Raw genomic sequence first — 17,696 nt, 5'->3', positions numbered from 1 at the left:
AACTTTGCTATCATTTTTATTGGTTCTTGCTAAAATTAAAAACCTCTGAAATACGAATGTTATACTATGCTTAACAAAGTTAAAAGCAGGTTATATAAATAATTTTCTTTATAAAAATGATTACTTTTAGACAAATAATATTTTTAGTTCGATGTTAAATGCATTAAGTTAATAAAATATTTGTTTAATAGTATTAATCAGATCTATTTAATATGACCTGCTTAAATGTGAAAATTTATGGATTCAAGAAATAAAACATGTAAATGTCAATAAAACATTATTGAGCGCTTAATATGAATCCATTTGACAAAACTAAAATAATTATTCAATGATAATAACGCTGAAAATGCTTTTTTTTGCATACTGCAAAAAATTGCTACCACCTGTTGAAGTAAGCAGGAGTCAAAGAAAACTCCCGACAAGTGTATTGATTTTTCGATTGAGCATGCTCCGTGCAGCGATAAGCGTAACACCCACTCGTTTGTGAAACGCAGTTTGTATCACCATATTTAGTTTCCTCATTGACAATTATTTGAAATATTAAGTTTACACTCTTGTGCTCGAGTACACGAAGTGTATAAAAATGATTCCGGCGTTCCATTGATATGGAAGAACTGCTTCAAGACATATTTAGAGAAGCTACAGGGCCGAAGTTAAACTCATTGAAGAAATCATGTCAGGATGCATTAGGTATATATTTTTTTTTTTTTGGTAATTAATTACATATTATTATTTTAATAAAACTAAGCCATTACATTTCTTTATATTTTGTACATTTTTTTGGGTAGTGTACGTAATAGCTTTTTGTAACTATAAAATGGGAAGCTTTTAAATTATCTTAGGGAAACAGCAACAGATTGATTAAAAAATAATAATAATAAACGTAAGTGAAAAATACTACAATATAAAATAATAAAAAATCTTTAGAGGTCCTTTGCCTGCAAGAAAGCAGCAGGCGGGCATCATACGAATTGCGGCGGGCGTGCTTGTCGCCGCTGCAGATCGCGCTGGAAACCAAGCGGCCGCGCCTCGTCGCATTCGCACTCCAGGGGTTTCATGTACATATTTACTCTAAACGCATTTTTTGTTTTGATTTATTATAATAATAAATACTGTAATTTTTTTTTGATTATTTTAAGAAATTATTGCGAGACGATCGTTTTCACCGTGGTATCGAGCCTGAAGACGACTCGCTATGGATGCCATCACAATTGCTTTGTGCCACAACTTCTGTCATGTACCAGCTGCCCGATACTCAGGTAACATATTTACCTGTTTAATATATACATATGTTACTGTTTACCTATATTTTCTGTAAAACGTTAGCATAAAATCTGTGTTGATATAACGACTACGTAGGTCCAAATCTTCCGTATGTATCTGTCAATGGCGTTGTCGCCTCGGCGTACTCTGAACGGTCGGCTCTGTGTGTGGGCTTGTGGTCGATGCGGCGAGGCTGCGGGTTCATCTCCGCATGTGGCCGCGGCTGCACGCGCTGCTGCAGCACAAATGTTGAGGGCGTACTGTGCTCAGCTTGGTGAGCTTATACGAACAATAGAATTTTTAATAAAATGCTAGCGTATATATGTGGTAGAAAATTTATGAAAGATCAATGCTATTGTGACTGGGTTATTATAATAAACAATAAAATTATTGTTTATTTATATCCCGCCATGAGACATATATATTTTTATGGTCTACGATTTCATTTTAGATGAAGAATGTCAGGAACTCCTAGCCGAAGGTTCGCCCATTGGCAGGAACCATATAGTCGCAGTGGGTTGTTACAGCGAAGTTATACCAGTTATACAATATTTGTGCAGCAGACTCTCTGAGACGCAATTGTTAGTAAATGATTATTTATTTTAAATAGTACACAATACTGTTGAATAAAAGATATAAGACGTGACAATATTTTTTTATAATTGTAAATTACGTCGTTTTTTGCAGAACGCCCAAACAGAACCCATTAGCTCTGTTCTTTTTGGATTGTCTTCTAACTCTAATGTCTAGTCTGTCTGAAAGAGTAAGTGGAAATTCACACTTTACAACATTTCTTTGGCAGAAGTTTTGTCCTTCTCTCATCTCTTTTCTTGGAACTCCCAGGGTCGATAAGAATATAAAATCCAGGTAACATTACTTTTATGTTTACATACAGACATTTTATTTACGTATTAGAAATTATTCTTTGTTTCGGATTAAGGGAACACGAAGGTCACCTGGTTGATGATTCCGGTAGAGGCTCCGGCGCATTAGTTTGTGCTCCAAGTTTCAATAGCAAGCAAGCCAAAGCTATATACAGGTATGCCAATTTATACGAACTACTGCCCGTGTGACAGTAATACATGATTAATGTTCATTTGGACTTTGCGATTTACATATTAAATATATTAAACTACTTCCCCATCACTTATCTTCTTCAAAATGCTTAACAGAGTAGGCATACTATATAATAATCCATAGTCAACGTTAACCAGTGAAACCTTCCTTATGTCAACAACTCATAGTTAGCAACTAACTTACTAAAAATTATTTTCTTCCCAGTATTGCCAACCAATTAGTCCGTTTAGTTGGCTCGACGTCGAACCTGCGACCGGTCCTAGAGGCGTTATACCACCGTATGCTCCTGTACCCACCGGTACAGCACCGTGTCGAACCTCTAAGAAGCGCTCGCGAATTACTCTGCAACCCTCGAAGGCTCTGCCAGTTAGTGCTCATGAAGAAGACTGATGAACGGCATAGCGATGATATGGCGATTATAAGACTGTAGCTATCAATTGTAACTTGATCATAAAAGAAAATGAATAATTTTGACTCATAAATTATTGTATTGGTGATTCTAGAATAATGGACGGAATTGAAGAATGTGGACGAAGTGGCAATCCAGATATAGTGGCTGCGGCTGTTGAATGTGTATTTTCACTTTTGGATGCTTTGGAGAAACTTTGTTCGGGATCTATTGAATATATACCTAATGACGTAGCGAATAGGATCGTAAATCACTGGCCGCAATTACATGACTCTGATTATACTGGACCACTTACTTATCAGACATTAGCCAGATTGCCGAGTCCGTATAGGTAAGATTTAATAATTAAGTAATACAATTATTCGATTATATATTGGTTATTATTGATTATATATATATATCAATGATTATTATTTCAGAGATGTCGTTGCTGTGTTGCAAAGTAGTGAAACTAAAGATGACTCTTCTGGTGAGATTAACCTAATTATATTAAGAATATAATATTAAACCTGATTCTATGTTTATCTGTTTGTATGTGTTTCAGATACTTCTGGACCAGAAAATATGAGTTCTGGAAGTGAAGTTGAAGCTGATTCTGACGCTGATAACGTATTTCTTCCCACGAGAGCAAATAATCCATCGTCGCCAAAAACTGCACAAAAGGAAACCTGTAACGAGAAAACGAAAGCCATACCAAAAACCCTAAACCTGGGAAGGTAAGAAAGTAGGCAAAAAGAGAAGACTAATCAAAAAATATTATATACAAAAATATTTACTATTGTAATAAAGCGCACTCTAACATTCCAGATGCACAATAACGGAATGCAACGTTGATCTTGAAAGACACAACGCCAGGCAATTCGTGAAAACATTGCAAAATTCACTTCTGCCGAAGCTACTCAATCTTCGTACTTGCATCGAGGTAAGAATAGAGAGCGGTAAATAAAATATATGTCGTGGTGGCCTGAAGGTTAAAGGCCCGCCTCTCACACGTGAGGGCGCGGGTTCGAAACCTGGCAAATACCAATGTGATTTTTCATAGTCATATGTACTTTCTAACAGTATTTAGACGCCACTGACGGACGGTGAAGGAAAACATCGTGAGGAAACCTGAACTTATAATTTTAAATTATAAGATTGAAATCGCCAACCCGTCTTGAGCAAGTGTGGCGATTAATGCTCAAATCTTCTCCATGCGAGAAGAGGCTTTTGCTCAGCAGTGGGCTTCCGATAGGCTGATGATGATGATGATGATGATGATGAATAAAATATAATTCTAACAGACATTCATTATCACCGTCCGCATTAGTCTATCAGAGCTGCTGACCAACCTCTGTTGAGCAAAGGCCTCTTCACACAAGTCTTACGACAGATATTAAAATTTGCATATTCACAGAACTACTAATTGAGTGAGGAAAATGGAAATATATTAATATACATTAAAATTTTTCAATAATGAACCAGTTTTTTGTGAGTTTTAAGGATTTATCATACCTTGTGTTATAGGTCGACGAATCAATGCAGGACTTCGCTTGGAAGTGCTGTGCCCATAACGCGTCTCAGCCGCCGGCCACCGCGTGTGTCATGAACGCGGACGGCGTATACCTCGCCACATACGCCGCGCTTCTGTTAACGCTCAGACAACGACGGGCGAGATATTATAACGACGGACATGTGAGATTGAACTGTTTATTACTAGCGTAATAAATTATCAAAAAAAACAAGATGGCGATATATTTTTATTTGAGGAGAATCAAAAACCTAACTCTATCTGATGATTTAACTATTACTAAACTCGAATTATCTTGGAAGCTGATGCACAAACTATTTAACGTAAATTTCGCTACAAACGTAAAAGTAAATGTGGGTGTAAGGGATGTAACTGATTTTTATTGCTTTTGTAAATTACGTAGACAAACTAACAATCCTAACATTTCTTCTAATTCCACCCTCGTTATATTTTTAGTAACTTAATATTTTCCATATTATTATCAGAAGGTTCAAGTGCCACTAATTGAAGACGAGTTCGTGGATGAAGTACAGGGTAGTGGTGTGCTGGTTTATTTATCAGCAACCTGGTTGAGGGAACTCTACCAGCAGGTTCTGGCAACTGACTTACTCAAAGACGTCACTAGTGCTGACCATCCGCTCATACATTTGCTATCAGGTAAAGATTAAGAGATTTTTATACAAAACAGTAGGTACATGTAATAAGATGAAAAAACTATATATTTTTTTTCGTTTTAACATGATTATGGTCTTCTAGCTGAAAAAACATTACGTTTTTATATTTTTAGTTAATAAATGAAAGTCGGAAAATTACACACAATTATGTAAAAAAAAAAAACATTTGCAAAAAAAAAATATAAATTTTGTTTTAGATTTAGGAGGTCTAGATCAGAATCCTGTGATGTCAGATTGGCAAAAATTAAAGGAGGTTTCGATGATCTATAAAGATACTAATGATTCTCCACAATATCAGGCCAGCTTACGTTGGGCGAGGAGGTATAATGAAAAAGTCAAAAAGTTTGTACCTAATGTATTTTTTATTACATTTATCATATTATTTTTTCCCTTATTTTAAGAATATTAACATGTATATGGGACTCGATGGTGACGGTGCTCAGTGTGCCATTAACTGGCTATAGAAATAAGAAGCACAAACTGCGAGGTATTATATCCAAGAAGATAAATAATTTTGGTAAAAGAAAGAGAATTGCTTGGGAGGGGCTTACGATACAGTGCTTGGAGGGATTGCATAAGGTAAAATACGTCACAAAAGACAAAAATACTCGTAAAAAAGGTAACATATTACATTTTTATTTTTTAATTTTAGGCAGCAAGAATAAGCACTACGCTAAGCTTACAAAATAGATGCAGTAGCATATTGGCTCTGTTAGCAAATTCTGCCACGTCACAGCCAGCCAATGGAAAAATATTAGCAACACATGCATTGTCCTTAGATATATTGATTTCAGGTGAATTTTAACAGAAACAAAATATCCATTACGAAATAAATACGAGAGATTATTAGTTTTTGTGTTTTATTTCTTTTTCATGTGGTAGGTGGTTTGGAATTGGGTTCAAAGGCACCGGAATGTTGGGAACATATATTCGTAGCCTGTCAATACGTGTCTAGTTTCGAGCATTCACTTTTTGGCCAACAAGGAAATAATGCAACGCCAATAATAACGATGCAGACAGGAAGAAACAAAACGATATCCATACTACAGGCCGACGCTAAATTAGTTCTAGATGGAAGAGACGATGAAACCTGGTAATTCATGATTTATTACATTATATAACTCAACTTTAAATGGAAATTCCAATTCATGTCAGCAATTTCATTTACAGCGTGGACGTTTTCAATTTCCTACAACCAGTACTAGAAAACAATTCCAACAACGAAATGTCTGTTGCAAAAATTGTCGAGACGTGCAGGCAAGAGGTAAGGTGTAGAGAAAACTAGAAAAAATATTAAAATATAGGCTTTCAGGTTTCAATATAATGTTAGAATTACTTGACGGTGAAGGAAAACATCGTGAGGAAACTTGGTCATATAATTTCAAAATATAACATTGAAATCGCCAACGTGATTAATGCTGTAACCTTCTCGGTGTGAGAAGAGGCCTTTGCTCAGCAGTGGGCTCCGATAGGCTGATGATGATGATGATAATGATGATGATGATGTTAGAATACTTGCTAGGTGGTGAAATTGTTAGCATTACAATTGTATAATTACTATGGTATCCTACTGTCATTTCTATGTATCATCAGGTGGGCATAAGAACAAATACTGAACAGCTCTATTTAAATAATATTATAGTATGCTTAATCTAAGTTCCAAAAACCTTAGTACTGATCGTGTAGAGTAAATATTAAATACCTTTACCGTAAATATCAATACCAATAATTCATCACCATCTTTGTTTAAACTGACCATATACATATATTTATATTTTAAGAAAGAGAAAAAAAAATGATTGTACCTATAATTTAAAGAAGGAATTTTCTCCAAACTTGGTCATATGTCAATATATAGTAGCTGTATATATGAGGAAATACTTAATTTGATTTATTGTATTAAGCATTATTTTTTATTTGTACACAACAGAAATGGTAGTTTTAGAAGACACGTTGAATGACCGGCTACCAAATTATTCGTTCCTATTATAAGACGACCAAATTGAAGTAATTGCGTTTAACACGACATGTTTGCTGCGATGCATCACTTTATCCTTGATCGTATAAATCCCTCGATACGTCACTGGTTAGCTAACGCGACCAAATTTTATACATCGTTGATTGCATAGATTTGGCATACCAAAAGTGAAACTGGATCTTAATCTTAGACAGGTCGCCATCACGATATCAAATTTATTTTTCATACGCTAAGTACTTATATTTCTCATAAAGGGAGGTAACGTTATCAGCGGTTCAAACGCAGCACGTGTGTGTTGCGCGCTGTCTGCGGCAACAGATGCACTGTTTTCGCGGCTCGCTGCCACCACTACGCTACCTGCGCTCAAGGCAGCGCTTCAGAGACTCGTCGCCCACAACCATAGACTGGTAGGTTAGACATTAGAATGTATTATATAAATAAATTCTAATAACAGAATCCAATACAATATAATATTAAAAGTCGTTCCAAAAAGCATTTGTTAATATACTGCAATATAATTAATGTATAAGTTTCACTGACTTTGTTTAAATAAACCTAATCTTTTCTATTTGGTATCGCTGATAGCTTTATATCTGTATACCATTAGCCTGAAATAAAATTGAAATAGAAAAAAGTCAAGCATGATTTGAACCTGTTACCCTTGAAATACAGCACTCTAGTTGATTTAACAATTACGCTATCGGCCGTATCCAAACAAATATCACTAATAATGCAGTACGTATCTCGTATAGCTATTTTCGTCGTGGGAGCAGGATATAAGTAGCAACAACCCTGGTTGGTGGCGTCGGTCACGTGTGAGGGTGGCGGGCGGGGAGGCAGCTCGTGCTGTGTGTCGGGCTGGTGATGTCGCCCTGAGATGTCTCCGAGCCGCTCGTCCACTCGCTCACCGTATGGCCATATGGACTGTCGTCGGACCACACTTTATGCAGGTAGTCAAAGATTTCTGCTGTACTTGTTAAGAAAGTAACCTTTAATAAGGATTTTAACGTTCAATTGTTATATATAATATTGTATAATATTAACTTGAAAAAAACCTTGATCGACTTAACTTTTAATATATCCTTATTTCCAAAAACTCTAGCATATAATTAGTCATAATTAATAAAGACGGTGGTGCTTTAGAAAGATATATTCAGGAAACAATGGATATATGTTTTTAAATCGCCACTATTACATTTTATGGTTTTATAATGAGAGTTTAATCCACAGGCTGCCTGCCATAAAGATATCCAAATATCAAGCCTGGCTATTCAATGTTTACACGACTGTGCCACAGCTCTGCTCAATCAGCAAGTTGAACTACCGCACTTCCATTTCAATGAAGCTTTACTAAAACCCTTTGAAAATCTACTTTGCTTAGAACTCTGTGACGACGACATTCAGGTACAAGATTTCTTTATCCAGCAATGAAATATTGAACTCTCAATTTGTATTACTCTATTTAATACACATTTTTTCAGGAACAAATAATATCCTGCATTTGTGAATTTGTTGAGACAAATCGCATGGAAATTAGATCGGGTTGGCGACCGCTGTTCAATACACTCCGAGCGGCTAACAATTCCAACCAATACTCTGCTATTCTTGAAATATTTAAAGTGTTTCTAAACACTGACAACACACTCGTATTTGCGAATGCTGCTCTAGACTGCATTCTTTGCCTTTTAAGTCATATAAAGGGTCTGCATTATGATGAAACTCAACCAAGTGAACCGAAACCAAAGAAAGTGACTACGCCACCACAACCAAAACCTAGTCTAAATCTTAAGTTTTCTAAAAATAGTAAATTTATACCGCTCAGTGAAGAAAAATCTGAGAAGGTTATTGTGGATATGTGCAGAGAGGCGTTATACCATTTAGAAAGTTGCGCAGATATTTTAACCATGATGTACAATATGCCCAAATGTCCCATATTCAATACAGGGAGTAGAGTCAAAGGCGATTTGCCGTTGTCAGTAGTCGATCCCATAATTCCTAGTACATCAATTGATGTAACCAAATATATCGTTAATGAAAATTGTGAAGAAGAACTAATGTCATACAGAAAACTGTCAACGACCTTACCACCTTCGAACACAACAAACAATTGTCTTCTAAAATTAGATAAACCAAGTAATATATTAAAAGTGTGGTACGTTCTTATTGAAGGATTAATATCGGCTACAGTGGTCTGTTCTAAGAAAAATCAACCAGCAGCCATGGAAACTTTATTTAAATTACTGAAAAACATAGCTGAAGTCCCAGGAACCCACTTTGGATTGCATTGCATTAACCATTTACTGCTGCCTACGGTACAAACTTGGTTGCGACAAATAGCCAACGTTAATACACATTGGGATAGTGTAATGCCAAATTTTAAACAGTGCTGTGGCATGACCACGGACACTATTGTATTTTATCTTCACGAACTGCAACATATAAATATAGAAAGAGCAACAGCGGAGGATAAAAAAGATGCTAAGAATATTGAACCCATCGAGAGTCCAGAGGCAACATTTGCTTTAAAGCAGATCATGCTAGTCTTAGTTGAATGCATTTCACAACCGCAAGAACCGATAGCTCGTTTGGGAGCATCATGTATAAGACATATAATTTTAACTTCTGGACACCTTCTAACTGATAAGCAATGGGAGATAATATGCACAAGTCTTCATAGAGCTTGCAACGTAAGCTTAAGCCCGTTAAAGCAATTAACATATGCATTTAAAGAAAACTCGAATAGTTTTTACGGAGACTTGGCAATCGTTAAAGTGGCTGCGAGACGGGATTGCTCAATCAATGATAATGTACGCCTCCATGCTATGGCTCAACAAGTTTTCTTAACTGAGCATCTAAGAGGTCATGACAATCACAGCAAGCAGACATTTAAAAATTCATCACAAAATTTAATTGACGACAGAAGTTACATATTCCTCATCTATTTACAAGAATCTATGAAATCTCTGAATCCTGATTTATACACAGTAAGAATTACGAATAGAGGATTAATCGTGGGGCTGCTCGCTCACCAAATTTTAGTCCAAATTATTGCTACTGTTTTAATACAGGCTTCTTCCGATGTCTTCTATGGAATAAACAGTATATTACTGGAAAGTTTCAGAACTGGTACGAATGTTTGTAATTACAAGTTTTTCTTAAACCAAAACAATGTTGATCTTTTACTTAAAAGTCTTGAATTATCTTACACTAGAGCCATGCAATTTGACTCCAGACCAGGATTAAAATTTCTCGTGCAAAAAGTGTCAAACTTAGACTACGCAGCCAATTTATACAAACAGACCTCATCTTCATGGCTTATCAAAATTATAGCTCTGACTGAAATATTTTTTAGTGGTGTTATAAAATTTAAAATGAAGTCCACGGACGTCTCCATAATCCTGAATAATTATAAAACAACGTTAAACATGACACTAGAATACGACCAGTTCGTGACGAAAATCTTTGACTTGAAAGCCACTTGGGAACTCCTTTGCGGGAATTACGTTAAACACCTCATAAATATTGCTGATTTCGAGGAGTGCGATCATCCAAAAGATCGTTTTTCGTACAGTTCAGAGGACACAGATTCCTCGAGTAATAATAATTATGAAAATTATTACACTCAAGAACCCAACAGAATAATATGTACGGCAGCAATAGAAAATGGAAATGTAACATTACAAGGGAACGAAGACACGGAAAAACCAAAACCATTCACATTCGCAGATTTTAAAACAAATACAATATCTAATTACGACGACGAAACAACGAACAGCAGCAACAAAGAAAACATAACAAACGAAGAAAACAGTAACGATGAAGTGAAGAAAGACTCCACTGACGGCGACCGAACAAAAAATATGCGTAAATCAGTCGAATATCCGCAGAGCAATGTGACCCCGGTCAAACCGAAACGTCGCTGTGCGTCCGATAATATTGAGAGAAAGGTGAACATATCCATATGCGATGAAACGGCTTTCGACAAGAACAAAAACATTGAACCTCTAATTCCACCTCAGCCGGTGCCTCCCGAGATAGAACAACAAAGGACTCTGAGCATTAACAAGGTAAACCTATAACTATATTTTTAATATAAAAGAAATTTCAGTGTCGACAGATTCTGAATAAAACATTTAATATTTTTGACGTTCATATCGGAGATTTAGTGATTCGAGACGTGTTCGCTTGTTGGTGATCGTCTCAATTACTTTTCTTTATTATTTTACTTCATTCACCATCTTTGATATATGAAATAGTCATAAAAGATGTCGTATAAGCATTCTCATAATTTCGTGTTATAACGTTCTTATCACAATTTTCAGGACATGGAGGTGCAACGGAATTGTTTCCAAAATATTATAATGGCATATCTGGAGTTAGTACTCACATTTCCATTGGAACGATTTCAATTAGTGTACCCTGTCCTTCAGACTGGTTTCGCACAACTGGCGAAGTCGGTCAGCGAACCCCAACTGCTTGATAGAATCAACATATTTTTCGATAAAAAAGACTTACTCGAATTTAGAAATAAGTGATCAATTAATAGTGATATTGTAAACGTCACATTATAACATACATATATTCTCAGATCGGTGTTGTGCGCAAATAAAATGACTGTATCATGATCGTTCGTTTTATTGCATTGCCTATATATAAATATATTTCAAAACTCGCCCATAGAAACGTACGCCAACAAAACAAAATAAAAACTTTCAATATTTTTGGTACAAGGACTACTCGGTACATTGTCTTTTAGTTTCTTATCAGTCTATCGTTTGTTCATACAATATTTAAATAATTCATAAGTATATACTACATGGCACATGACTCACAACATCAATCTACAACAACGACGGTGCCTGAGGTAAAGCAAACCAAAGCATAGAATACCGTAACTCTAATATATTTGGTAAACAACGTTTCATATATACAATAACTATTTACAAACAGCTAAGTAATACTATATACATAACTACAAACGTCTACCTCAGAACGAAAATTACTGTGTACGATAATATTATGGCCAACGACAAACTCACAACGGACGCGCCCTGAGACGGATGTGTGTGCACTATCAAGGCGTACGACAACGCACTCAAGCCTAAATCACTAGAAATAAGAGCACTCTCCCGGTTTATGAGATCAGCAAGTTTTTCCGCTTCCAAAACACAGACGTTCAGCTGCAGGTCGGTCGGATTCTTCAATACTGATTCGATGGTGACGAAAATCTCCATTTCGATGGTAAGATAGCCCCTTAAAGCGCATTCAGCCACTTTGACATGCCTGTCCAGAGCCGACAGAACATTGTGCAGGTTTATAACGGAAGCCGATATATTGGTCCCATAAAGCGCTCTATCGATTTGTTTTTTAGAGTATAATATTCTCAAAGCTCCACCGCATTTCGGGCAACACGCTCCAGGGGCAGTATATCCGAGACAATCCGGTTTCTTCAATGGAGGGCACATTATTCTGTCGAACTGACATTTTGGCTCCATGAGGTCTGATATGGGACCAACAGCAAAACAAGCTCCGTTGTAGTCCACACTGACGTATTCCGACCACGCGGCGCATTCAGAGCTGTAGGTGATGCCATTGACTCCGCAAACTGTTCCGCTCTATGAAAAAGAAGATTGTAAATATTTGATACAGTTATCGTGTAAGTAATAGCAAAATAAATGAAATGAATTACCGATGAACATCCCTGTAAACATTGTCCCCAGTAGGCAAACCGGCGACCACTCATGATGAGCTGGCAGGGCTTGGAGTGGGAATGTCCGTCCGTGTCACACACTGGCGACAGCGGCTGGGTGTGGCAGTTGGTTGTACTCACTGGATATAACAATTAACCATCAAAACACTAAATTGGTGGGAACTAAAAAGAAACCACTTTATCTTTCTATGCTATGGCTTCAAAGAAATCACATTTAATTATTATATTGAGATGAATTTCAGAGTGTCAAAGTCATAAATAAGAAATCTAATTTATATAAGTCGGAAGGACACACATTGAACTTATAGTCATCCAATCCGTCTTCATCAGCAGGAATCTCGCCAGGTCCGTATACTATCATGTCTTAACTCACCGCACACGTGCTGCGGACACGCTGTCTGTAAGCGCGAGAGGCAGACGGAGCGAGCGGGGAGACACGCGAGCCGCGAACATTCGCCGCCAGAACAAACACCTCCCGAACCGAATTCGATCTCAGCGTCCGTCGCGCCCGCGCATCTATAGGCATTTGTAAGTATTAAGAAACGTTTGTATAGATAGTTTAATTAGCGAAAATTTTTTTTAAATGCAAAAGAAAGTGACAAGAAGTGAAGTAATGTGCTTAAGCTATATCTGATTATTAAGTGATGGTGCAGTCTTTAAAATATACTAATTTGGCAGATTTTTTTTAATAAAGCAAAAAGTGTTTTTCTTACTCTCTTCTCTTTATCTATGTCGAGTGTAAAGAAAATGCCATTATTCAATCTCTATTAGAAATTGAATATCGAATTATTGATATGTTTATTATTCCCATCTCTACTCGCTACGGACGTAATGTCTCCTAACTATTATGGTTACATTATTTAAAGTACAGAATATACTAAGGCAACCTTTCATTATCGAGCTTTTCTAAGACAATAGTCTATATAAGAATTTCCTCTAACCAGAACCAATACCTCAAACTACCCTACAACCTCAACATACTTGGCCAAGCAGGCATTAGGGTAGAGCCTTCCTGGCGATCGCACTGGAAGATGGTGAGGGGGACAGTTACAGGGCAAACCCGTCAGTAGCGCCGCGCGACCACACGCTCGACGAGCGCACACACGCTCACCAGACACACACACACATGGGTTGCACTCCATGTAGTACTTGTCACCTGCGGAGAGATTATATGAAGCTATGACGTCACTGTACTAAGGCACTTGTTTGTTTGTGTACGTGTGCGTCTGTATGACAGCGTCTCTGTGTGCCTGCATCCGTGTCAGTGTGTGTATGTATCAATTAGGCAAATAGAATCATTATTTGAAGGTATTCGTACATAATTTGTTATAATTTCTAAGATAACCCAAAAAAAACTTTTGGAACTAATAGCAGAATGTGGTAAATAACATATTGATTTGAAATCAAAAGAACCAAACATACGGAAAACAATCCTATGAATTTTATAAATGAAGAATGTTAATATGTCGTTTGACCTATTCAGCCATTTCCCTAAGAAACATTTTGTTTACACTTTGACCTAAATACTAACCATGCTTGACCACTTTATCATGCAATCGACAATTATCAAGGGCGACGCTGGGTAACGGCTGGCAGTCTGACAGCCCCTTGTTACCGCAGCGGCAAATCTTGATGCAGACCTTCTGTGCAGCACAGGGCATGGGCACCCTCACCCAGGAACCGACGGGAACCACATATGGGCTACCATCACCTGGAGACAAAGTTCGTTTGAACCACATACCAATATGTCCTAATCACATTATTATTAGGAAATGTATGATGTCCGTTGCTCTTACACGCAAAAACTTGAGAGTGATTTTTATTTATCAATCATTCCAAATGGAGTCTAAACATCAGAATGATAAATAGTTTATAATAATAAAAAGTCCACGCACTTGCCTAAATAATACGGCATTAAACGTATATTTTGTTTGAAGTCCTCAGATACATACTATAAGCTGAGACCATAACTGTTCTCATGCTATTAGCTATTTTATTTTAGTAAACATTATTAATTTCTCTCTGAACACCATTTCGAAGCCGACGCGGACGAAGTCGCGGGAATAACCTAGTTAAAATATGTATAAAAATTACCAAAAAAAAATCATACCTAGCGGACATCCGTCAATGCATGTATACTTTGAGCAAGATCCTCCTCGAATACAACTTCTGTTGATGACACACACTTGGGAACTGTTACAGGGAGAACCAGCGCATGGGGAAGTGACCATTTCCGTAGCTGATAGTAAAGGCGGTTCGGGACCTACAATGGAGATAAAATAGATCATAAAGAATAAGGATTCACTTTTGTATTTGACATATATGTGTTAAGGATAAGACATGGTATTTAATGAACCTGGAAAATGATATAGACCATAATGTATTCCTCCGCGTATATTTATAGGTAGTCTATTTTTGATATTTGGGGAAATTATTAATAAAAATGAGTCAAAAAACATGCGGGTTAATTAGGTAAGATAATCTTCAAGTTATAATTTCGTAGTAATGATTGTGAGTGACGCAAAATTGTCTTGTTATTCTGATACTATGATGGCGTAAATACTAACTGGCTGTAAGGAACTCGGCCAGTGACACACATGGAGCGTCAGGGCGAGCTGGCGCTAGTCTAGCACAGAGCGCGGCGGCTGACAGCGGGGCTCGAGACCACTCCACACATGAGGAGACCAGGCGACGACACTCCTCAGCACACAACAGGCTACTGTGACCCTAGGGTTAGGCACATTCACATAAACATACATACACATGTAGCATAAACAAATCCACTTTTATATGAAACTAATATTTTCGGATCACATTCACATCTCGTCTGCCCGTGATCACGGTTGCTGCAAAGTAACAGAAACGTCGGGAGTATGTAATTTTTAAAAATAATAAAATGACGCGTAGGAATCCGAATAATATTATTTTCATTTACATGATTACTCGCGAAAGTCTTAGAATACAACTTTAAGGTAATACCTTTCTTGCTTAAATACATTCAATTGTTCTGACAAATCGTAGGGACGGTCAAGGAAGTGACTTGCAATGGAACATGTTCGTATTTGTCATGGTGACGTGATTCACAGATTGGAGACGTAATGAAATGAGAAAATTATATCGACAGTAAGATATCTAAAAACCGCAAAAATTTGTCCACTTTTATTGTTCCGGTTTCTTTACACAACTTGATAATTTACCATGAGTGACTGCGGTTCAAAATGTTTTCCATTATTAAAGAGCAGGAGAACTAAGCATACACATAAAAGTTTCGGGAAATATATGGAAAAATATATATATATATATATTAGAAAATTTGATATTTATATGTGGCTTCCAGGATTCCATATTCATAAGTATGTTCAACCTTAACTTCTCTAGTAAAAGTAAAAATATCAATAGGTCAACGCGGTTTTGTTAACTCTTTATCATTTTTGTGAATATTGACATTAAGATATACGGTCTTCAAATAGATTTACATCAAGTATTTGATCTCGTGGACTTATAATTTTCTACGTGCAATGAAAGTAAATATTCTTAAACTTTCAAGGGGCCGCTTATAACAAAAAGAAATTACGTTATTTGAGAGGTTTCGAACTAAAAAAAATTGCGTCAACGTCTAGAGTACCACAAGGCACCAGTCCAGTATCTGGTTCCAGTAACATTTAATATTTTCATAAAAGATGCTTTTACTTGTTACGGACGTGGTAAAGATACATTTAATGCTTTTGTGTTACAAAGAGACGATAAAAGATGTTGCATATTTACAGAATGATATGTAATTATAGTGTAATCATGAAAACTTATGAACTTAAATGAAAAGTTTCCAAAACTTATAAAAAAAAAAAAAATTGTCGTAATTTTTTTTTCATTTCTTTCCATAATTAATATCATTGTACGTCTGTTTAATACGTGTCTGTTCTATTTTCTGTGTTTCAAAGTTTTTTTATTCAGCCGTTACACTTATTTTAGTTTTAACCGTTACTTTTCTCATTGTTATTATGTAGGACATTTTAATATACGAGTAGTGTGAAAAAATCTGATCTATGATCTCACTTTTTTATAACAAATGTTTAACAAATTTACCTTTACAATGGCTATTACAATAAATGTCTTCTAATAATATGTTGGCGTATAAAAAGGTCCTTTAAATCTAAGCTGATGTAAGCCACAGAAATAATTACGAGGTACATACTATATAAATCTATATATATTAATATTCAAAATTGGAAATATCCTTAAAGTACTTCTATAGGTCAACAGAAAATGGTCTAAAAAACCATAGAGCTTCAATATAAAATACCTTTAGTGTACAGGGCTTCACATGAAGAGCACAAGCGACGCTCTTCCAGATATCTGTAGTACACTGGGAAGAATTCTTCAACGGTAAACGTAACCCTGCCACAGTGACGTCCCTAATACAATATATATATTAGTCAAAAAAACAAAAGGAAATCGATACCAAAAAGGATTACGAAATAGCAACTAACCCACTAGCCTTTTGCTCGGCGACGGCCAAATGTGCGTCCAAATCAGCCTGAGCTGAACACGATCGGAACAAACTGGTCGGGCGATTGTTGAGTTGACTACAGTATGTAAGGCCGGCGCAGCCCAAGGAACACGGAGCCTCGACTGTGGACCAACAAGAGGTTTACGATAATAGGGATGTACAATGAAGAAGATAATTGAAGGAAGAAATTTGAGAAATAGTTTCACGTAGTGTTAGGTAAAATTCAATTATTTTTTATACAAATGATCAATGTTCCATATAATTTAATGAATTCCGTCCTGGGAGTATAAGCGGAACACGGTAATGTTATTTATCTTGCAAATTTTAAAAGTTTTCGAAGAAATTCACAAGTATTTTACATAGCAAAAGTTATGATACCTTCTTCTATACATTCCGCCATTTCCGTTTCCTGTGGATCTCCGAGGCATTCAGAATAGAATTTCTGCCAATTTAAATGCCAGCCGTTGTTAAATGTATAGAAACATAGTCTTCTACAATTAATCGTAGCGCCCTGGAAACAGAAACAGTTTTATTTAGTGATAAGTATGTTTTTTTTATCGAGTACATT

General features: G+C 36.4%; 2 protein-coding genes across 2 annotated transcripts in view; one reads left to right on the top strand and one right to left on the bottom strand.

Moving 5' to 3' along the window:
- The first annotated feature begins 427 nt into the window (after window positions 1–427).
- Window positions 428–11,536, top strand: LOC116771288 (brefeldin A-inhibited guanine nucleotide-exchange protein 3). Its single transcript, XM_032663107.2, has 24 exons — window positions 428–690; window positions 928–1,058; window positions 1,140–1,259; window positions 1,360–1,537; window positions 1,715–1,844; window positions 1,951–2,130; window positions 2,204–2,302; window positions 2,545–2,766; window positions 2,844–3,080; window positions 3,169–3,218; window positions 3,294–3,465; window positions 3,557–3,671; window positions 4,256–4,423; window positions 4,745–4,916; window positions 5,131–5,254; window positions 5,335–5,512; window positions 5,586–5,727; window positions 5,816–6,026; window positions 6,104–6,197; window positions 7,166–7,318; window positions 7,664–7,861; window positions 8,142–8,315; window positions 8,393–10,978; window positions 11,234–11,536. The coding sequence occupies exons 1-24, from the start codon at window positions 606–608 to the stop codon at window positions 11,444–11,446; spliced, it is 6,132 nt and encodes a 2,043-aa protein (XP_032518998.2). The 5' UTR covers window positions 428–605; the 3' UTR covers window positions 11,447–11,536.
- Window positions 11,531–17,696, bottom strand: part of LOC116771289 (reversion-inducing cysteine-rich protein with Kazal motifs) — a 23,241-nt gene continuing 17,075 nt past the window's right edge. Inside the window, exons 9-18 of the mRNA XM_061523219.1 lie at window positions 17,507–17,639; window positions 17,109–17,250; window positions 16,922–17,033; window positions 15,189–15,348; window positions 14,732–14,884; window positions 14,153–14,332; window positions 13,603–13,777; window positions 12,995–13,137; window positions 12,601–12,740; window positions 11,531–12,526 (exon numbers count right to left, since the gene is read on the bottom strand). Of these exons, the coding sequence (XP_061379203.1) occupies window positions 11,894–12,526; window positions 12,601–12,740; window positions 12,995–13,137; window positions 13,603–13,777; window positions 14,153–14,332; window positions 14,732–14,884; window positions 15,189–15,348; window positions 16,922–17,033; window positions 17,109–17,250; window positions 17,507–17,639 (1,971 nt within the window). The 3' untranslated portion in view covers window positions 11,531–11,893. The remainder of the gene's footprint in view (window positions 12,527–12,600; window positions 12,741–12,994; window positions 13,138–13,602; window positions 13,778–14,152; window positions 14,333–14,731; window positions 14,885–15,188; window positions 15,349–16,921; window positions 17,034–17,108; window positions 17,251–17,506; window positions 17,640–17,696) is intronic.

This window comes from Danaus plexippus, chromosome 17, assembly GCF_018135715.1.
Source record: "Danaus plexippus chromosome 17, MEX_DaPlex, whole genome shotgun sequence".
Lineage (NCBI taxonomy): Eukaryota > Metazoa > Arthropoda > Insecta > Lepidoptera > Nymphalidae > Danaus > Danaus plexippus.
This window is presented reverse-complemented; position numbering and strand designations above follow the sequence as displayed.